We start from the raw sequence: 24,071 nt of genomic DNA, 5'->3' as shown, positions 1-24,071 counted from the left end.
ACAGTAGGCACAGCTACTAACAAGAGATAAACTCTAAAACTACTTGGAGTTCTGTTGTAATTAGCCTTCATACAGTGGCTTGCGAAAGTATTGACCCCCCTTGGCATTTTTCCTATTTTATTGCCTTACAACCTGGAATTAAAATTGATTTTTATTTGGATTTCATGTAATGGACATACACAAAATAGTCCAAATTGGTGAAGTGAAATGAAAAAAATAACTTGTTTAAAAATGTCTAAAAAATAAATAACGGAAAAGTGGTGCGTGCATATGTATTCACCCCCTTTGCTATTAAGCCTCTAAATAAGATCTGGTGCAACCAATTACCTTCAGAAGTCACATAATTAGTTAAATAAAGTCCACCTGTGTGCAATCTAAGTGTCACATGATCTGTCACATGATCTCAGTATATATACACCTGTCATGAATGGACCCAGAGTCTGCAACACCACTAAGCAAGCGGCACCATGAAGACCAAGGAGCGCTCCAAACAGGTCAGGGACAAAGTTGTGGAGAAGTACAGATCAGGGTTGGGTTATAAAAAAATATCCGAAACTTTGAACATCCCACGGAGCACCATTAAAGCCAATAATAAAAAATGGAAAGAATATGGCACCACAACAAACCTGGCAAGAGAGGGCCGCCCACCAAAACTCACAGACCAGGCAAGGAGGGCATTAATCAGAGAGGCAACAAAGAGACCAAAGATAACCCTGAAGGAGCTGCAAAGCTCCACAGCGGAGATTGGAGTATCTGTCCATAGGACCACTTTAAGCCGTACACTCCACAGAGCTGGGCTTTACGGAAGAGTGGCCAGAAAAAAGCCATTGCTTAAAGAAAAAAATAAGCAAACACGTTTGGTGTTCGCCAAAAGGCATGTGGGAGACTCCCCAAACATATGGAAGAAGGTACTCTGGTCAGATGAGACTAAAATTGAGCTTTTTGGCCATCAAGGAAAACGCTATGTCTGGCGCAAACCCAACACCGCTCAGGTGTAAAGAACACCATCCCTACAGTGAAGCATGGTGGTGGCAGCATCATGCTGTGGGGATGTTTTTCAGCGGCAGGGACTGGGAAACTGGTCAGAATTGAAGGAATGATGGATGGCGCTAAATACAGGGAAATTCTTGAGGGAAACCTGTTTCAGTCTTCCAGAGATTTGAGACTGAGACGGAGGTTCACCTTCCAGCAGGACAATGACCCTAAGCATTGCTAAAGCAACACTCGAGTGGTTTAAGGGGAAACATTTAAATGTCTTGGAATGGCCTAGTCAAAGCCCAGACCTCAATCCAATTGAGAATCTGTGGTATGACTTAAAGATTGCTGTACACCAGCGGAACCCATCCAACTTGAAGGAGCTGGAGCAGTTTTTCCTTGAAGAATGGGCAAAAATCCAGATGTGGCCAGATGTGCCAAGCTTATAGATACATACCCCAAGAGACTTGCAGCTGTAATTCCTGCAAAAGGTGGCTCTACAAAGTACTGACTTTGGGGGGGGGGGGGGGGAATACTTATGCACACTCAAGTTTTCTGGTTTTTTGTCTTATTTCTTGTTTGTTTCACAATAAAAAAATATTTTGCATCTTCAAAGTGGTAGGCATGTTGTGTAAATCAAAAGATACAAACCCCCAAAAAATCAATTTTAACTCCAGGTTGTAAGACAACAAAATAGGAAAAATGCCAGCCAAGCCACTGTAAACTAACAACTTTTTTTTTTTTTTTTTTTTTTAGATAAATCATGTGCAACTATTATAATATGTTACGTGCTTTGTTATTAAAGGTTCTTCCATACAAGGAAGTCAGTAACCTCTACAAACATATCCAAACCCAGCTCTAGCAATAAGAGAACTGTAAACACTGTAATTACTATTTGTTCTCCATTCATTGCTATGGTTTTCCAAAACAAAAATAACCTCTAGCAACTGCAGCTTTGTATGTTATTGAAAAGACTATTTACAGTATCCCTTGCAATAAAACTATAATGAAGTTTATATATTACATGTTTGCAGCACTCAATTGTTACCTGTGGCTGTATATACTGTACTCATACAGTACTTTCATAATTCCATATATATGCACACCACGCTCCAGATAAGCTTTTGGGTCACTGAGTAATTTTTTACTCTCCAATTTAGACACGATGTGAGTAAAATGTAACATTACCTTTAAGTCATGAGTACTTTCAGTAAATACTGTAAAATACTTTAATGCTAATTTATGAGGTATGCATTAACTACAGCCTCACATTTTAACTTGAACAACAACTTAATTTACAGTGAGCTTTCATTATTTTCCTGCAAAAAATAGCTCAATGTTTTGGGTTTCACTTTTAGTCCTGCCTCAATAATATTACACCGGGAAGTTGCTACTCTCGATGTAGTTAGCTACTGCGTTCGCCGAGTCGACACATACAATTTTTTTTAAAACTGATACGGCACTAATGCAGATAAATAATTCGACAATACTGTATTCCTTACGGATCGCCTTGCTATAGTAATATAAAGCACCCCAGGCAATTCTCTGGCAGTCTACAACTGTCCCAGAATTTCTATGATCCATTCTCCAGGGAAACAACAAAGTACAAGAAGCTTGATAACATGCAAACTCCAGCTGTGCTGCAAAACTGCTATACGTGTTCTTTACACCTTACGTTTAAATATCCTACGGAATTCATAGTTTTATACGGGTCATTCTACAACTTGTACAAGATCCCCACCCTTGTTCTTAGGGCGAATGTTTTCATAATTTCAGGTGTTTACTTTTGTGTTTATTTACTGATATTTCATTGAGCAGTACTTACAATAACTAGGCTAGTTAGCACTCACAGCTACTTCAAACAATATATTTTACATATTTAAAACCCGATACGATTGTCAAAAACGGCATACGACTGTTCTGTAATTCAGTGCCTTTGGTTAAATACTGAAAGAATCATAGAGGTTTTCAGTTGAGGTGGTGGTTTAATCTTGGGTTAGGCTTAAGGCTGAGGTATCTAGGGTAGTGATTTTGCACAGAGATCCGACCTGCAGTAAACATTACGATACACTAATTATTATAACTCTTTAGACCTGCCAAATATTAGCTGTACGTTTCCATAACATACTACTGCTGTCTAGCCTACCGTATGAACACAAAATGTTCGGTTTACTGAGACTCGATTGTGCACAAAAACGTTCGAGATTTTTATATAAAATATTTAACCACTTTTTGAGTTTTGAAAGTCATTACACTATATATGAAACTGAGCAAATATTTATTTACTTAATTTTCCTAAATGCAATTCGTTTTTCTTTCGGTGGTCTTTAAAAACTAAACAACTGTTAAAAAACAAACAATCGATAAGTCCCTGCTATAATAAAGAAAAGCAATATATCAAAAAAACAAACACATCCTATACCGCAAGTTACCATGCGTCAGTACAACTCCAACAATAGCTAACAGAACTTATTACACCTTAATAAGGTTACCTCGAGGCTACAAAGAAAGAAAAAAAAAAAAAAAAACTGAACTTTCTTGGATACAGCAACCTTTGAATATTTTTATTTTTTTATTTTACAATAATCCACCAAATGCTTTTAGAATTGTCCTGTAGTATCACATGTACAAGAAACAATAATAATAATAATAATAATAATAATAATAATAATAATAATAATAATAATAATAAAACTAAATAAAATAAACAAAGTTCTGCATTAGGTGCAAGACACCGTTTTAAAACTAAAATGGCTTTTTTTTTTCCCTTTACAAAGTTCGGTGCATTCGTATACATTGCCACTAATTAACCAAAACACTCTATTTGGTGATAGCATACAACTCACTCTTAGGTCTTCTTGCCAAACTTTCAGTTGACTAGACATGGTTCAGCAATACTAAGGGCAGAGGACATTGGTCTGAGAGTGTGCTCTCATTAGAACAATAAAAATTCAGTGTAAATAGGCCTGTGAGTGTGGTGGATGAATCCAGGTCTTCGGCTTAGTAGAGATCACCAAACTAGAAGTCTAAACATGTCCAAATCTAATTTTGTTTTTAAAGGGAGTACAGCAGAATGGTCTGTGCACAGTAGACTGCAGTCTACACAATGAAAACATCACATACTGTATAACACAGACCTAAAAAGACAAGGGAACCTGAACTTCGGAACATACTGATAACAAACTGCTTCCAAAATCCCAAATAACAAACTTTAAAAAACAAAGCATAATCTTATAAATGCATTCAAATCAACACAGATATTTCACCAGAAAGGTGTTAACAAAATGAAATGCGCATTCATGTGCATTCTCGGGTAACATAAGTGTCCTCAATTCCGTAATGTTTCCTTTCGGTTACTTGACCAAGAGACCCCGTTCCAGCGACAGTACCTTTGTTGCTGTAATCAGATTGTGCCTTTTTTGTCATCACATTCACAAACGACCTTGAACTTCATCGTTTTAAAGCGTGTTCCCATTTTCTCCCCATGCAATTGTTGAAAGTTGCAACAATATTAAAAGGAAGGATTCGCCCGCATGAAAGTATTGCACAAAATGACAGAGAAAACAGAAAAGCAATAGACATATTTGCACAAAAGTATTAAACTAAAAAAAAAAAAAAAAGTGCTTACCTTTTCTGAACTGGCTTTCGCCTCTTACGGCTTGCATAAATGCAGTTGGTACTATTACTAGCATTACTACGGCTAGCATTCATCATCCTGCCTCGATAAGCGACACAATTCGCTTCTTAAAAAAATAAATACGCTTTTTATATTTAAAAAGCCAGGATCCCTCGTCTCACACAAAATGTCCTTGAAGCAGACTTTAAAAAAAGCAGGCTTACACAGCGGTCACAATAGGGGGGAAGTTATTTCAGACCAAAACATTTAACTCCACCGATTTAATTAAAACTGTCAGTCAAAGGACGCACTGTGAACTTGACAGATGTCAAATTGTATTACGCGACTGTAGACGTATAATAACCAAAAAAAGCAAATAATGTGTCTGCAGAATGTTACAGTATTCCAGCGTAATCTTCTACAGATTGTGCAATCCTCTTCTTGTAGGTCAGTACAGCCAGTAAGAAGTCTGCAGTGTCGATGTATGTATGTGGGGGTGTTCTGGTTCGTGTGTTTATTGTGGAAGGCTGCTCTCATGACACCCTATCAGTCCTGCTTCCTCCTCAAACCTGCTGTTTCACCACTTAATTCACTCGCTGTTGCTTACTCGCCTTGCATTTGGGCCAGTCCCAGGTACGTAAACCCGGACAGACACGTCACATATTTTCTGACGTTTCCCGTAACCTTAACGTGGGAAGTTCAGGCTTAAAAATGTTTCTAAAGGATGCCATTTTGTTAAGGTCAGACAATGGAAAATCTTATGAAGAAGGTCGAGGGATTTCAGACATAAATGACAAAATGTTTGAACTTTATAGGTAATAAAAGAGTGGGATGTACCAGATTCCAAGTGTTTACATCAAATATGTGTGTGTGTGTGTGTGTGTGTGTGTGTGTGTGTGTGTGTGTTTATTGTTAATTTAAAGAGAAACCTACTTATTTCAAACATTTGATAGACTTTAAAGGCCAAATTACTAAATGTAAATCCCTATGGCTAATTTAAGTTACAAAGAATCCTGCAGCATGATGTGCATGTAACATGAATAACTATTTAAACAGAGATGTATTATTATTATTATTATTATTATTATTATTATTATTATTATTATTATTATTATTATGGGGCCAAGCAATGAAGTTGCTGGAACCCTATTGTTATTGTTAGGATTATACTTTTTATTATTCTGCCAAATTTTAAAATGTCTGTAAAATCAACACCATTGCACGAAAAAGCAGGGTGGTAGAGGCCTATGGGAAGTTGTGAGAGTGAAAACGAAGGTCAAAGGTCGCACGGTTTGGCAGTCATTGGATTTTTTGCAAATCTGGGCCAATTAAAAAAAAAAAAATTCTCTGAAAACACTTATGGTAGAAATGTGAAACATAGGGCACAGACTAGCCCTATGCCCTATATTTAGATTTGTTCAACACAAGTTGATTGGTCACGTGGTTTGGCAGCCATATTGGATTTGTCAAAAATATTAAAACGTCTTCTTCTCTGAAACCCTTATGCCGATTGAAGCGAAACTTTGCATACATAGCCTTGGCAAGGTTGTCTGTCAGATTCAAAGCAAGTCGCTACATAAAAAAAAAAAAAAAAAAAATGGCTGCCATGAGCCAATCAAATTTCAGCTGTGGTCAATTTGCACATATTTGCACATATTACAGTATTTATCTAAGGTAGAATGTTGTAGACTCATGAAACTTCACAACGTGGTGGTAGCGGCCTATAGGAAGTTGTGTCAGAGCAAAAACAAAGGTCATAGGTCACATGGATTGGCAGCCATATTGGAATTTTCAAGAATTTTGGACAATTTAAAAAAATATTCTCCAAAACTGCTTATGGTAGAGATGTGGAACTTGGGGCACAGACTAGCCTTTGCCCTATATTTAGATTTGTTCAACATAAATTGATTGGTCAAATGGATTGGCGGCTATATTTGATTTGTCAAACATATTCAAACAACTTCTTCTCTGAAACTGTTATGCCGATTGAAGCGAAAATTTGCATACATAGCCTTGGCAAGGTTGTCTATCAAGTTTGTTCATGGCTGCCGCGAGCCAATCAAATTTCAGCTTTGGTAAATTTGCACATATTTGCATGTATAACCTTGCTAAAGGTCAAATGCAAAACTTGCTTATAACTCCTTTGAGAGTGCAGACAGTGTCATGGATACTGCAGAACACACATATGAACCCATATATGTGCTTGTCACAAAGACAGCCGGAGTGGGGGACGTCCGACCAGAAACAGGAAATAAACAAAGAGAGAGGTGGAGTTTGGTGGAGCTGAGCGAATGATCTTGCTCAGCATTTAATGAATGAACAGACAGACAGAAAATAAACGGTTGTAACAAACAAAAACAGGACACGGCACATTTGCCAAAATAAACAGACAAACAAAACGGACTAAAGAAAACACGGTGAGCAGATATTTAACTACGACTACTAATATTATTATTATTATTATTATTATTATTATTATTATTATTATTATTATTATTACCTCCGTCTCCAATCCTGTTCTCCACTCACCGAACACACAACCGTGAGTTAGTGAAAACATGCTGCTTTTATGCAGCTATACTGAGACTAGACTGCTAATCAATCATTCAGTTGGAGTCGTAGTACAACTGCATGTGAATTAATAAAGTGCAATTCCCTGTGCTCACATATTATTACTTTTTACTTGCACGTGAAGTGCTGTGCAATCCTCGTGCCTAAATACAAATACACATTTTAAACACTCGTGTTACACAGACCCATTTATATCCCGTGTACCAATGACTATACACCAACATTAAAACACAACACATAACACAAAATACACACAGGGGCAGGCACTTTGCCACAGTGCTATTTAAAAAAAAGGCCTTGCCCATAACCTCTGACCTCTCCTAAAGGTCAAATGAAAAACTAGCTCATAATGCTTTAGAGAGTTCAGATTTGGTCATGGTTACCATGGAACACATATAGGAAACCATACTAATTCAAAAGTATTCATACCCTGACAAGGACAATTAAATTAATAGCTAGTTGAGGCACCTTTAGCAATAATAACCTCTTTTAAACTATTAAGATATTTGCCAATGAGCTTTTGACATGATTCTTTATAGATTTTCTTCAACACAAAATTGTTCCAGTTCATTCAAATTCAGAGGACTTCTCTTGTGCACAGCCTTCTTCAACTCATACCAAAGATTCTCAACCGGATTTAGATCGGGACTTTCACTAGGCCATTCCAGAACCTTGATTTATTCTTCTTTAACCGTTCTGAAGAAGATTTTGATGTGTGCTTTGGATTGTTGTCCTGTTGCAACATTCAGTTGTGCTTTAATCCAAGTTTGTAGCAGTTGTTTTCAGATAATTGGCCATTATCCTTTCGTTTGCTATGGAATCCATTTTAAAATGGATTAGAACTAAATCTCCTGTGCTATTAGAGGAAAAACAGCCCCATTGAAGGATATTACCCCCTCTATACTTCACAGTAGATACATTTTCTTTGTACGCCTCACCAGACTTTCTCCAAAACATAACGACTATCAGTCTGACCAAATACTTCGATTTTTGTTTCATCACTCCACAAAAACTTTCTCCAGAACTCATATCCATCATTCAAATGCTGTTTTGCAAATTTTAAGTGATTGTCCTAAGAGTGACTTTCTCTTGGCCTGCGACCATTGAGACCTTCACTATGCAATGCTCAAACTACGGCTGAAATGGAAACCCCAGTCCCACCTGCAGCCAATTCACTTTGAATATCTTTGGCAGTCAATCTCAGATTGTTATTAACCTTCCTCACAATTCTTCTACTTGTTCTTGACCTAACCTTCTTTCTTCCAGACCGAGTGAGCATTGTGACAGTACCATGAGTCTTGTACTTCTTCATAATAGAAACAATAGTTGAAATTGGGATACTCAAATGCTTGGAAATCTTCTTGTATTCTTCTCCAGCTTTGACAATAAATAATTTTATGCCTTCAGATAGCTCTTTACATTTTCCCATATTGACTTACTGGTAATGACATCAATCATCATATGCCTAACCCTTTTATACTCTCTAAGAATGTTCACCTACAATCCAGCATTTTCTAGACTTTTCTAGAATTAGGTTCTAGAAAAAGAATATTGGCATTTCTAGCACATTGTAGACAATACTATCATAGCATCAAAGGGTATGAATAATTTTGAATTAGCATTTTTGGAGTTTTGCAAAAAAAGATGCTGAAATAAATAATTGTAGACATCTGTTTTTTGTAACTTTCTTTTCCTCATCCACAAAAGCAAAACTTTTGCTGCAAAACAGTTTTCCTAAAATTCTTTGTTTTTTGAGAAATATAAATATCTAGAAATTATAAATTTCCATTAGGGCATGTAAACTTTTGACTACAAATGTTCTGTATATGAGTCAAGCTTGGAAATTCTAGCCTGTGATTGGATAAAACCTCATCATAGGAGCAAAAACAGATTTAACTATTTCCCTCACATTCTTACACCGCTGTCAGTCCTGCCCCTTTTCAAAGGAACGCCCTCCACCTCCTCTCCTAAACAACAAGATAAAATGGCTGAATGAGAAAACTGCTGAACGGCAATTCTGTGACTTAACAGAAAATGAATTACAAACATACTACAAAAGAAAGAAAAAAACTTGCGGAATGAACTTCAAAAATATTTTCTGTTATTTATTTATGTTATTTCGTTATTTACTTATACTGTATCAACTATATTTAAACAACATACTGTAAAGTCATAAATATTTGCCACCAAAATATTTGGCGAATTGAAGTGTTGGTGACCTGTTACACTGGTAGTAGTATATTACTTCATTATATGTACAGCACTAAGATATTTGTGCCAAAAATGTTTATTTTTTTTTCATCAACGAAAAACACATAATAAAAGGCTTGCAAATATTTACAGTGTATAAAGTAGCTTTACAGTATATAAAGTCATATTTACTATCTAACCTTGCCTCTCTTGTTATTTTGACTGACTCATATATTAAATATGTACTGCAGACTCAGCTAATAGTGAAAAATTAAATGCCCATCAGAAAGATTATTCGGCTTCAGGCATTATAGCCCTCTGTCGGTAACAATAGTCTTTCCTCGGGTCGATAATTTGTTTCTTAACACTGGCCCAGTAGTTCTCCACGTTGTCCAGCTGTAAATTACAAAGTCAGTTTGATAAGTAATCAGGTATTCCCCCATAATGCAAACAACATCTTTCTCACCACTGTAAAGTGATAGCAAAAATCTGGCATGGATACCTCCTTACCCCTCATAATAAAGGATGATTTAAAAAACAACAACACTATCCCCTGATACTGTTACAGGTCTTGTGAGGAAGGTTCAGCGTGATTTAAAGGCAGAGTCATTTGTGCTGTATACTGCACTTTCAATTGCAATGTTCAATTCAAAATCTCTAAATCTTTTTTTTTTTTTTTTTTTATGCATTTTTGGTTTTATTAAAAAAAAGTTATATGGAACTTTTTTCTCTTAGCTGAGTTTTAGGCGGAAGGATATTTAATAAAAAAAATATTTTTTGTCAATTAAAAAACGTTTTTACGTTTTTTTTTTCAATTTAGTAAGTTGAACCATTTTATAAGCACAATAAGACACTTCAGGGTGTGTGATTGTGGCAAAGTGGTTAGCAGTGTGCAGGTGTGCAGTGTGCAGTGGTTAGCAGGCAAGAGTAATCCAGGTGTAAGGATATTTTAGTCTGATGACAAACGGTAAAGAATATTGAATGGTAGTTCATAAGGCTGTCTACTACACAGTTTAACCCAAGGGTTCAGTCCCAAAACAATAAACACAGTTTCAATACACCTACAATATACAAACACGGTCACCAGTCCAAAATGAGGGCTGTAGTGCTTGTGGTGCAAATACAATTTATCATGAAACAAAGTGCATTGTTGTTCAGGTTTTGTGCTGGCCTGTAGTGACAGCTCCGGATCGTGTTAGCCATCTAAATAACAAACAAGTACAATTAGACACGACAAAAGCAAACAAAACACTCACGATTCACAATACTGTACGCATTCCGGTTAGCGTTAACCATAACAAAGGAACAGATCACTTTGATATGTCCCCTTTTATACGATCAGGCATGACCCCTTGGTTAACGATTGGAACCGATTAGCCTCGTGACTTGCAATGCACCAGGGGCATGGTGATATTAGAGTGTATCACACACCCTGTTGTACCTTATTGCTTACTTATGAGCACAGGGGCCTACTGTAATATGAGGCTATATATGAAGCCTGATTTTTCCTTTTAAGCTACACTTAACAGGTTTTGTTTCTTTTTCCTACATATCATTTAACAGTAGGGTTAAGCCACTAAGTACTTAAACCTCTATTTAATAATTACATACAGAAGAAGTAATCCACTCTTTGTTGAACCAAACACTTTTATTATAAACGTCTTAATTGAGTTGTAGTAGTTATACTAATGTTGTGGGAATTCCAGACCTTTGTAAGTGCACAGAACAGCCAGTCATTAGTTTGTATAGCGTTGCAGGAAACGTTTTATCTGGAATAATTGCAAGAAATCGACTCACTTAAAGCAAATAGTGAGCAATTTTCCCAAGACTCATGCATCACTGTACCTAAAACTCATAAAGATAAATGCAGAATTGGAACCATAAATATCTATAAAGAATTTCCTTTGTGTGAGTGATATTGAGTCACATTGATTCTTAAGACCAAGTCATTGGACAGGCTAATAATATATTTTAAAAACAAATCTAAAACTTTGAACATGAAAAAGATTTATAACACACAAAATGTCATTGCATTGTATCATATCTACCAAGGAAGACTGTCAGATATTTTATTAACTGCAACTGAGTCTACCTGCCAGAGCTCTAGGAGGGACACGACATCCTGGAGGGGTCCACGTAACAGCTGGATCAGATCTTGCTTAGACATCAAAGCCTTGAGTGCCTGGTGATCCGTTCTGAGGGTGAACGTCCGGCCATACAGGTACATGTGCCAGTATTCACACACCCAGAAGTATGCTGACGCCTCTCTCTCTCCCACAGAGTATTTCTGCTCTGTGGGGCTCAAAGCATGGGAAGCAAAAGCTGTTGCCTTCTCCACACAATCCTGCATCTAAGACAAAACAGTCCTCAATGCCATGGCTAATGCATCACAGGGGACCAACGTGGTGCTGTTAGGTCAATATGAGCCAGAAGAGGTGCTGTGGTGAGTTGCATTTTAAGTGTGTGTACAGCCGCTTGGCAATTCGGTGTCCCAAGAGCCCTCCTTCTTAAGAAGCTGACATAATGGTGAAGTGGTGGGTGAGTACTGTGGTAAGAACGGAGATAGGAAACTTTCATACCCAAGAAGCTGGCAAGCTGAGAAGCAGATCTTGACTCAGAAATGCAGTGAATTGCTTCCACATTGCACTGGAGAGGGGAAATCCCTTGGTCCGAGAATCTAAAGCCCACAAACTCCATTTCTGGCAAAAGACATTTGTCACCACTCAGTGTTAAGTTGTGATGGGTGAGTGTTTGGAACACTTGGAGCAGACGTTTGTCGTGGACAGGTGTTGGGACCATGCACCACAATGTCATTCAAGTACAAGGATACTCCCGGGATGCCGGCGAAGATAGATGACTTTATTTTTTTAAAACAGCTGGGTGTGGAGCTCAATCTGAATGGCACATGGGTGTAGCAAAAAACTCCAGCATAAGTAACAAATGCTGTGAGATCCCTGCTGGCTGGATCAAGGGCAACTTCGAGGTACCTTGGCATAAGTCCAGCTTACTGAAAACAGCAGAACTAAAGAAGTGGGAAGTGGGCTCTTCAACTGTCTGGAGCACATGTTTTGCAGTAATGATGGCCTTGTTCACAGCATGCACGTCCATGTAAACTTTTTCTTTGCTATAACCAGGTTGGAGATCCAGGGGGTTGCATTGATGGGCTCTATAATGTCAGCTTCCAGCATGAGTTTCAGCTCCATTGACACCTGGTCCCGGTGAGGGAAATGCGGCGCAATGGCTGAATGATCAGAGTAACAGTGTTGTAAACTGGATTGGTGGATGAATGAGGATAGAATGCCCAAATCATCAAAGAGCACAGGCCATCGTTGCTGCCAAGGAAGGAGACATGAAATATTTCTGTGCCACTGTAGTCCATCAAGGAAAAGCCAAGGCCAGTAAATAAGTCAAGGCCCATTAAGTTGCCCCCAGTGTTTGTAATGTAGAATGTGAATGTAGGAATATACCATAATGTACCAGCAGCTGCAATGTACCCAGTACACCAATTTTGGCATGTCCATAGTCGCTGAGGGCAGTGGAGGAGCGTTGCAGGGGCAGGTTGAAAAAAAAACGTGTGTACGTTTCAAAAGTTCAAGAGAGACACCTTGACACCAATGTCCAGGAGCAGAAGAATGCACATGTCACTGAGATGTAGAACAAAAGTTTTAAATTTTCATGGGGTCAAGAACACAGTATGGATTGTGACTGATGTGACTGGTGAGTGCGGGGTCTAGGGCTAAACAGGGGCTTGTGCTGAGGTGGAGCAACACCACCTGGCAAAGTAGTTTAATTTGCTGCAATTCCCACCACGTGTCCTGTAATGCGTAGGGCACTGCTGCGCTTGTTGTACTGCTGCGCTTGTTGTACAGCGATGTCAGACCCTGTGGCTAATGAGGTGAAAGGTTGCTGCATGTTCTGAACTGCAGAGTCTTTGGCTGTAGCAGGTGAGGGCACCGTAGTAAGCTTTTTAGCACTGTGAAAAGCTACTTTCATTTGGTTGTCTGTCTTTATGGTTGGAGTCAGTGTTAAATCTGATTCCAGTAATAATTTCTCCCTCACTTGTGTACTAGACGTCTTCTCAACAAGCTGGTCTCGAATTATCTCATTGTGCAGTGCACCAAATTTACAAGGCAACGCCAACTGTCTCAATGCAGACATGTATTGGAGTATTGACTCAACAGGTCGTTGACCCCATTGATGGAATTTGAACCGTCAGATGAAGATGCTCTGAGTAGCTCCAAAATGTGCCGCGAGTACAGCGATGACCTCATCAGAAGTAGGAGCAGGACCCACTGTTAAAAAAATGCATTGTCCCTCTGTGCCCAGAGACAGTAAATCAACAGAGCGCATTTACGTGGATCAGCCACAGTTTCCCAGCCCATAGCAAGCAGGTATGCTGAAACAAGTCCAACCAGCAATCCACAGGATGGGCTGTTCGCCGGGCAGAGCCACAAACGGAGGCGGCGGAGCAAACTAAAATTCTGCCATGCTTGTCGCCAGTGTTGTACGGTACAAACTGACACTAAACAGTGTTGTTGGAAATTAACCACGGAGCTCATTTATTATTTGCTGTGTACTAGAATACCTAAGATGGCGTCTCTCACACACACACATTCGCTCACTTACGGCATCATGCATCCCAGCAACAGCAAGCACGACACAACATTCCACAGCATCCGATAACATGCAACCCAGCAACAATGACAGCACTGATTTTATTGCAAACGCAACAGTGAGAACAGTATGTACAATGTCAACTAACAGAACATAACACATACTATGTGTATAGGCTATACTGTAGCCCACAAAACGTAGCTTTATAGACTACACTGAATCCTACGTGTTAAAGCACAAGATTTAAAAAGTCCCTTGGCCTTTGGTATTTTCATAAGTTTTACATTTTAAATAATTCAAGGAGCAAGACCTAAGCAAAAATAAATAAATAAATAAAACATTATTTAATCTTTTTTTTTAATTAAATATCCTGTAAGTGTAGTTTAAGAGCACACCCCAGTTGTTTGAATCCCGGCTCAGCCACTTACTCACTGTGAGACCCTGAGCAAGTCACTTAACCTCCTTGTGCTCCATCCTTTGGGTGAGAGATTGTTGTAAGTGACTCTGCAGCTGATGTATAGTTCACACACCCTAGTCACTGTAAGTCATGTGCATAAAGGCATCTGCTAAATAAGCAAATAATAATAAACACAGGATTAAAATGGTTGATATTTAATTTAATTTAATCAGAGACTTTTCTTGCCCTGCTTTTTAAACTGTTTGAAGTGCTTGAAGGGTTATATAAGCCAGTAAACATTTTAGATGTAACAAAAACTGACTTCAAGTCTTGTGCATTTATTCTTAATGTCTACCATAGCTTTGAACAACCAATCATCAAAACATCCACATACAACTAAAGAAATTTTTTGGCCTAATAACAGACAGATGTTTTTCCTAGTCATCTTGTGTAGTTTATTCCACATTTCAAAAGCGTTTAATCAGGCTAAAGTAGACATTGCAGCAGAACCAGACTCAATTAAACACAATATCAGAGTATCTAATCACATTTACAGCATATGCTGCAACCTAGAGCTGAACAACAGGCTTAGAGAGCTGGCGGAAAGTACAGGAAACCTGATCAGGTCTTCTTGTTGAGGCCCATACACACTGTTCAAATATTTCTGGTGAATGTTAATATGTGAAAAAAAAAAGTCTGTGTGCCTTTTTATCTCAAATGTCTAATTTATAAATTTGGAAATTTCCAATGGCTACGTCTACAACAAACACAGTGGTGGCATGGTATGATAGTAACAGTATTATTTCTGAAAGTAACCCTTCTAATTGCTGCTGCAGTGGGTGTTGTTGTATGGTAATTAAGGAGGGATTTTGCTAATATTTCGGATGTCACACATCATAAGAACCATACTGTTAATTTAAACAACTATGTAAGATTTTAGAATGTTGTTACAAAAACGTATGCCACAACTAAGAATTATATTGTATATTTGATGAACTATGTGCTATGTCTGCTGTGCGATTACCCCTCTTCACTTAGCAATGAGACCATCAAAGTATCATTGGCTTCACTGTAATATTTGAAACAAAATATCTTTGGTAAAAGATATACAAACCCATTAAATTTTCAAAAAAGGCTATAACTATAATTATTGTAAGTGACCTTTGTGTTAAATACTTTCCAATAGTAGCATTCGATACTATGATGATGAGAACTGCAGGCTAAAGCTATATTGATTGAGCTGCATGGAGTGTTGGTTTGCTAGTGAGATTTGTATGATTTGTAGTTTCCTATGCACAAACAGGTGCCTGACAAGCTGCAGTAATCACCAGCTCCCTTCATTTTCTATCAAGGTGTTTTCAGCTGACAGTGCCAATTATATTTTCATCACGTAGCCACACACATGAACCTATTGAAGTAAATATTTTTGGGAGGGAAGCATATTCACGTCAGGGATGGAAAGCTCTTAAACTTTAAATCAGTGTGAAGTAAATCTCTGAAGACTGCTGTGGTGTTTTGTGAAAACAACACAGTAAAAACGTAGATAGATAATAATAATAATAATAATAATAATAATAATAATAATAATAATAATAATAATAATAATAATAATAATAATAATAATTCACAGCAACACAATCAAGATGTTATGAGCACGAGTGTTATAAAGTGCAAGTCCCCATGCTCACATAATATTACATTTTACCTGCATGTGAAGTGCTGTGCAATCCTTGTGCCTACATACAAATTACACTTTACAACACTCGTGCTCATAACCCATATTTATATCCCATGTATTTTATACATAAACACCAACATTAGCACACTACATACGACATAAAACACTAATAAACATAAAGGGGCGAGCCACTCGGGTGGGTGGTAGACTTCTTGGCTATATTCAGAGAACTTGCTCTAATGTCACTGTTTCCTATTTTAGCACCCTTCTCTAATTCACTAGTAGTGGTATAATACTGTGGTATTGTTTTAGTTTTTGTTGCTTTAGAGGTGACCTCTGAACCTGTTTTTCTGGTACTGCTTGTTGACATGCTCACTGCCTTGATTTTTTTTACTGTCTTTTGTTCTTTCAATGTTCTCATTTCATTGCTTCTTCAAGTTTCCTCTCTTTTATTCCATGACCCATTGTTTCTTGTTTAACCAGCATAGGCTGTTTGACATTTTCTCCTCATCTTTGGAGGTGCATCCAAAGCAGTACTCCTCACATTTTTTGCTCTCAAATCAAAGCTAGTGCCTCATAGTTCTCAGCAGTTGGAGAGGTTCTGTCTTGTTCAATAATATCGCTTGGCTTCACTGACTGGTTGCTTCACATCAAAGATAAATGCCCACCAATCACGATCTACCCTTAAATCATCACTGACTTGATGCTGTATGCATTGAAGATGGCATCCAAGTCATCATTGCAGCAGTAATCCTGCACTTCCATTTGCAGCTGGCCAAGCTTGTCCACACTCATCACATTTGGCAGCTTTTCCCCCAGTCTGTTCAAAGCAATGACTCACGCTGTACTTTTACGCATAGCTGGGTCTAATATTGATAGCTGGGTCAAAGTAGAGTTGTCATATGGCAACTTGGTGATCAAAGCAGAGGCTGCTCTCTCATAGCCGGGGTTCTCAGATGTGAGTAGAAACGCCCCAGCCATGGGTTTTTATGTCTGTCATCTCTCATTTTCTTCAAGTTTTTGTGACAGTCTTGCCCTATGGAGAGGTATATGTCAGTAAACTGAGCTGATCTGGCAGTGTATTTGAACTTCAGGTTGTCCTGTACAGTGAGATTCTCTGTTGATTCTGGCTCAAAAACATTTTTCAACTGGAACATTTGTACATGAACACAATGCATCACTGGTTTGTAAGACTGGAAGATCTTTACGAAGCCTTTAAACTTTGAAGTATTCCTCTGTACAGATTAATGTGGAGTTCAGTCTTTTGTAATTGTTGAATAGTTCAACCAAGATTCTGTCCTTCCTGCCACTATTTGCTTTTGACTTGGCCTACCTCATAAGGTGGTGTTGGATTTCGGCAATCCTCACACTGGGCTTTTCATCAACATTGTGCCTTTCCAGAATCGTCTCAATTTTTCCAACATCTTGTTTTTGTTCGTGCTCTGTCAAGAAGCTAAAATAAAAGACAAAGGACATTTTTTAGTTCTTGGATCTTTTCTGTGACTTAAATTATTTGAAGAAATCTGGATCCTGTCGGCCTAATTAGGGTTTTTGCTCCTTCCATATTTAACTGTATGTCATAGAAAATTTCGCTGCCAAAATTGTCAACCAAACATTCAAATGGTTTGCAGAACTGTTTGGCAGCATTGTTGACTGTATGCACTGTGTCACTGTAGATGCCCAAGAGATATCTATTAGCTTGTCTCATCAGTGTTTCTATGCCACCTCTGCATCTTCACATACCTGCGCAATTGTCCATTATGCAAGAAATCACCTTGTCCCAGGGCAATCCACAGTCAGTGAAGATATTGTCAATATCTAAAAATAGATTTGCTGCAGTAGCAATGTTCTCTTTCCACGTCCCCTTTCCTGTGTCACAACGCTCTGTTTATCCGTTAGTTGTAAAAGCGAACCATCACATTCAGGATCTTATCCATTCCATTATTTATTGCCTGTGACAGAAATACAGTGATTCTTGGTGGCAAATCTCCCTCCCAGCCTGTGAGGGCACTAAGTAGCTAGAACAGAGGACATTGGACGGGTTGGCCCGACAGTTCTTTCCCAGGGTGCAAGGGAAGTTGGCCAGCTAGAAAGGGGGCGGAATTCCGGTGAATTAATTCATCGATCCGGAAGGGAAACAATGTGGCTGTCATGGATTGGAGGGGCAGCTGCACTCGTTTACCAAGGGGTCATCTGTGACGGCACAAAAGGGGACGGAGAGACGCAATCTGTTCATTCGTTTTGGTTATGAGAAAATAACCTAGAAGGACCTGTGAAGTATTGTGATAATGTATCGTGAGTGTTTGTTTTGCTTTATCTATAATTGTTGTTTGTTGAATTAGTAGACGGCTAACAGAGCTGTCACCAAGGGCCATCACAAAACCCAGAATAGCACTGCACTATTGTCATGCAATAAACTGCATCACCCACCATGAGCACTACAGCACGCACCCAGGACTGGTGACCGTGTTTGTGCATTGTGGGAAGGATACTTGTGTGTATTATTTGGGACTGAAAACCCGTTATTATTTACCCCGTGCACTACACATTGCTGTGTATTGCCGGGGATCATTACTTGGTCACCAGACCTGGATTGTTAAAATAAAAATACTTTTCCCACTGGATTACAAATTTCTGCCTGCTAATTACACACTGCATCACTCCTACACTTGTACACTACATACCACTTTGTCACACCTGGTGTCAGAAACAGGACTATGGACCGCAACACATTGGCAGAACTGCTGGAGCTGCTGGATAGCAGATGGGAGGCAGAGGAGAGAAGGAGAGAGAAGAGATACACCACGCTGATTGAGTAGGTCTGGCAATAACAACGCCAAACCCTACAGGACCACTAGCAACGTCGCACCGATGGCTCGGGCTATGAAAATGATGGCAGAGAATGACCCAGAGGCCTACCTGGTCACGTTTGAGCAGCTAGCCACCACCGCGTCATGGCCGTGGGAGATCTGGGCGAGCAAGTAGGGACACTGCCTGATCTGGGAGGCTCAGGCAGCATACCAGGCAATGAGTGATGCAAACGCTGCTAACTACGACCTGGTGAAGCTGGCCGTCCTCCGTCACCTCAAGATTACTGCAGAGACTCACCGGGTATGGTTCAGGGAGTACCGAAGGTCCCTGGAGACATGCCCCAGGGTGGTTGTGGAACATTTATGTGACCACATGGTACACTGGCTGACCCCCAAGAAGAAAACCAATTTACAAATGGGGGAGGTGGTGGTAGTGGAGCAGTTCTGCCACGTGGTGCACGAAAATAGAGGAAGGTTAGTAGTAACACTAAAAAATACATTCTGTTACATAAGATCACCTTAAAAGATGCCTCCAAAATAAACAATGATAAACATTTTCTGTCAAGAATAAAGTGAAAATATTACTAAGAAAACAAAAATAGTATCCTGGGGAATATTAACTTCTTAAGAGATATAGCAGTGAAGTCAGTGAAACCATATATTGGAATTCTGACAGGTCCACTAAAACATCTATTAACAAATGTAATTCTCTCAGCAAAGCACAAACTTGTTCAGCATATTTGGTTATAAATTACATATACACTAAATCTGAACATAAGTCTGGAGTTAATTCTTTTTTCATAAATTGTTTGTTTTTGGTTTATCTCTGTAGAACCGTCACCTTTTCTGTTTATCCTGTTCAGAAGTCAACTTAACAGCAGGTTATGCTGAAGATTACACTCAGGCTGATGTCTGTCACATGTGTTTCTTTCTCAGAGATTGCTTTTTTACACTCATACATACTTGATAAAGTTAAAACAGCCAACAAGTCCTCTTTTGGGTGTTGCACCATTAAGAAACTTGCAATGCTGTGTTCAAAAACTGGCAAAGACATGTGTTCCTTATGTGTGCAGTACTATAGTGTGGGAGCAGGTTAATGTGAGGTAATGGCAGTTTGTGTACACAGGCTGTGCTGAAAAGCACATGTTTCTGAATCATTTTTAAAAGGCTAACATTGGGCACAAGTCCAGCTTTTTTTTCTTCAATAGCAATGAAAAGATTTCAAAAATTAAAGTCATGTGTATGCCTGGTGTTGCATCTGGAGCTGTATGAAATGGAGAACAGACCTCCTTGCCATAATTAATACAGATCTATTACAATGAATTAGAGGAAAACAGTTATCCTCTCTAAAATTCAGACAGATTGAGTATATAAACTGCACATCACCCTACTGAGTCTTGGCTTGAGAGGTTTTACTTTGTTTGGATTTTTTAATTTTTTTTTTCAGTTTGAGTCAAACCCTTAGAAATGCTAACTAAACAATTAATTCAACTTCTGGTTCAAATCTTCCAGACATCATAATACAAATGACTGTATACCATTGTATTGTTTTGGCCTGAAAGTGAGTGACAACAGGATAGAAAAAAAAATCTTACTATAACAATATTACTCTACTGACAATTGGTTTGTTACTTGTTCAAATTTATGGATGGAGGTGTGGATGGAGGACCACCAGATCAAGACCCTGTCATGGCCAGCCCAATCTCCAAACCTGATGTCACGTCTGCTGCGTTTCGCAGATTTTCACGTACTCTTTTTATTCAGTCTTATTAATTTGCTCTGCACACTGTTAACTCAGGGAAGACGTTAGGAGCACAGAGATATTATAAACTCCTAGTGGTTTATGTTCGAGCACTGGACGAGCTGTAAGTAAGTCCATATAACCTTTATTTAATCGAAAAGAAAGACACTCAAGACTCAGTTATTTTAAGTTTTACGAATCAGAGCAATGCTCCTTCGGTTTATTAAAATGCTGTTAATATTTGGAAAAAGGTAGGTTGATCAGACCTCCAAATTCCAACACATGCAGTCTACAAGCACCCACTCCTATATTTCAGTTTCATTCAATATAACACTCTCTTAAAACCAAAACATAGTTTCAAAACCTTATAGCAATGCAACCAATACATGTCAGATATAATAATGTTAGTAATATGCTTACCTCCTATTATAAGGAAAAGTAGCGTGAACAAAGGGATCAGTCTGGTGGAGATCTACAAGTGATGGACCACTTCACCCTGTCAAGCAAAGGTCTTGAATGTGGAACCCCTTTGCGAAAAGTGTGAGTTTTTATAGGATTCGTCTCCATAGAAATACATGGAGAATCTTTATCAAGTGTAACTCTTATCTCTTTGGCACACAAAAGCCTAAAAATTTAGAGCCTTGTGCCAACAATTAATATAAATATAACACCTGGTCTACACATCCAATCATGATCTCACCAGCTCATTTTTCGACCCCTCCTCTATCTAAAAAGCTAGGTGAAACAAAGAAAATAATATTATTTTGAATATATGAATGTTGTCTGAAATATATACAACAATATTAGTTATGATTATATTGATTATATGTATTAATGTCTAATAATATATTCCCTCATGCCATTCTATTCTTCAAATTAGTTTTCCTTCTCTCTTTACAGGCGTGTGCTTAACAGATATTATAGGGAGCTTCCATCTTATGTTTTTCCCAATATAGAGTTTCTCTTCATGGATAATCTATTTGTTTTTTATTTAAGTGTAAGATTGTAATGTCTCTGTCCTATGAGTTTCCTAACAGCACGAATTCAGCTGAACTGCGGACGACCTCCTATTTTTTTCAGCTGCACAAAAACCAGCTAAAACCAGTTTTCTAGTTGTGCGCTTAGCTTTCCAATTTCCAGCGATAATCAAGGTTTTTTCCAATTTTTCTATGGCGAGAAGACACTCTAACCTTGACGGTGTTAGATAAGAGAAGTTCACTCTTCATGCCAACTATGCCTCCATTTTCTGGCACGACTTCAAGACAGGCTCACAGCAAGTTATAAAGTTTTTACTTTCTTAAAACCCATCTTCTATTCTTTTTCTTAAAATTACTTTTTAAGCTTCTTATTTTATATTTCAAACAACATCTCTTTATGTTGCATCATCATTTTAACTCAGAGTCAAACTAGACAGTTTACTCCCTATAGAACACGATTACTAACTATTTTAAATGCGAACCTATCTTGATGAGAAACAATTTCATGTATATTATTATGACAGGCAGTGTTAAGCATATGGTCTTACACGCACAAATAGTTTATAGTAAAAAGCAAGCATATTAAACCTTATTTCAACATTTAGCAACATTTTCTTAGGCTAAAAAGGGTGCTGCAGAAACTTGCATTCAATTCTGGGAATCAAGCCCATCTTGATAAGAAACTGCCTAAAAACTGGCCACTTGTATCAAACTATACCAGCTTCTACTGCATGATTTTATATAAAGAAAATACATAAGTTTCACAATTAAGAATTAAAACAGCATTAAGCTTTACTTTTGATGACACACTTACACAATTTTCAAAACTAAAGATTATACAAACAATCCAAAGGATTATAACACATATTACTGCATTAATACATTTCATTTTAAATTCTCCAATCCATGTCCGGGGTTTCAGCTCACTCCCAGCAAGACTCCACTTCGGTCTCAGGTTCCACTCGGGTAGGCTCACTGAACACGATAATAGGCTCTCGAATCCATCGTCTCGCATCACAGGTGTGAATTGCCATGGCCTTGACTTCGTACCTACAAGACACTTGTACACGCTTAGTAGGGACACCTTCCTCACATTCTAATTTTCCCAGATGCACCCATTTTTCTAAGTGACCCTTTCACAACTCATGCATTCAATCCTCTTAATATCTTTTTGGGTACACATTTAAATGAGAGAAAGAAACACCTACAGAATCATAGCATTCAAACAAGATTCTACAGTGTTTAGCCAAATAACTGCATGCCGGACAAAGTCTGAGCCCAGTCATTGATGACTTGCTTTGGCACATATTACATGCACAATTAACAAGAGGATTATGTTTTAATTTATGTGTCAGGGTTACTTCTGCACCATGTACAATAGTTCTGGATCTGTGCACATTGTTAATATACACTTCTTTCTGCTCACATGGAGACACTTTAGAAGGGATGCCATTCATCCAGAATACAGTAGGGGGCCAAAACTTACTGTTTTTCATATCAGCAGGCACCTAACTTGCAGTTTGTTTATCATCATTAGTGGGCAAACTCAATACAACTGAATCTGAATCAGTTGATGAACCATGAGTCTTAGCTACTTGAGATTCTCCATACAAAAGGATTCAATGTTTTACTGACCGGCTTAGCGGATTCAACATTATTTGTGACACTGAACCCCAGTGAAAACCTCTGGAATGTGATCAAGAGGAAGATGGATGGTCACAAGCCATCAAACAAAGCCGAACTGCTTGAATTTTTGCGCCAGGAGTGGCATAAAGTCACCCAACATCAATGTGAAAGACTGGTGGAGAACATGCCAAGACGCATGAAAGCTGTGATTGAAAATCAAGGTTATTCCACCAAATATTGATTTCTGAACTCTTCCTAAGTTAAAACATTAGTATTGTGTTGTTTAAAAATGAATATGAACTTATTTTCTTTGCATTATTCGAGGTCTGACAACACTGCATCTTTTTTGTTATTTTGACCAGTTCTCATTTCCTGCAAATAAATGCTCTAAATGACAATATTTTTATTTGGAATTTGGGAGGAATGTTGTCAGTAGTTTATAGAATAAAACAAAAATGTTCATTTTACCCAAACACATACCTATAAATAGTAAAACCAGAGAAACTGATAATTTTGCAGTGGTCTCTTAATTTTTTCCAGAGCTGTATATATATATATATATAATACTATAGATGAGACGTTGCTGTTGCTTCCTGTCAGATTTACTCCAATGTTGTAAATCACAACCACATGCCCTATGGCAGAGGGAGTGATTAGGCACTGGGAACCTATTGAAGGAAAATATCCTGAAGTAAGCATGTTTTTTGTTCAAATATTTTTCTGTTGGAACTAATAACTTTAACTCAATTATCATAAATTTGTATGACCTACATTTGAAAATAAGTGAGTAAAAAAAAATACACTACACCATGGTGATCATTCTAGCCCAGGTATTTGTCCTAACCAGTTATTTATTTATTTATTTATTAATAATTA

General features: G+C 38.1%; 1 protein-coding gene across 1 annotated transcript in view; it reads right to left on the bottom strand.

The window, feature by feature from the left end:
- Positions 1 to 5,210, bottom strand: part of LOC121315069 (aryl hydrocarbon receptor-like) — a 71,899-nt gene extending 66,689 nt beyond the window's left edge. Inside the window, exon 1 of the mRNA XM_041248965.1 lies at positions 4,604 to 5,210. Within this exon, the coding sequence (XP_041104899.1) occupies positions 4,604 to 4,689 (86 nt within the window). The 5' untranslated portion in view covers positions 4,690 to 5,210. The remainder of the gene's footprint in view (positions 1 to 4,603) is intronic.
- Between the last annotated feature and the right edge of the window lie 18,861 nt (positions 5,211 to 24,071).

This window comes from Polyodon spathula, chromosome 4 (assembly GCF_017654505.1).
Source record: "Polyodon spathula isolate WHYD16114869_AA chromosome 4, ASM1765450v1, whole genome shotgun sequence".
In the NCBI taxonomy this organism is placed as follows: Eukaryota; Metazoa; Chordata; class Actinopteri; order Acipenseriformes; family Polyodontidae; genus Polyodon; species Polyodon spathula.
This window is presented reverse-complemented; position numbering and strand designations above follow the sequence as displayed.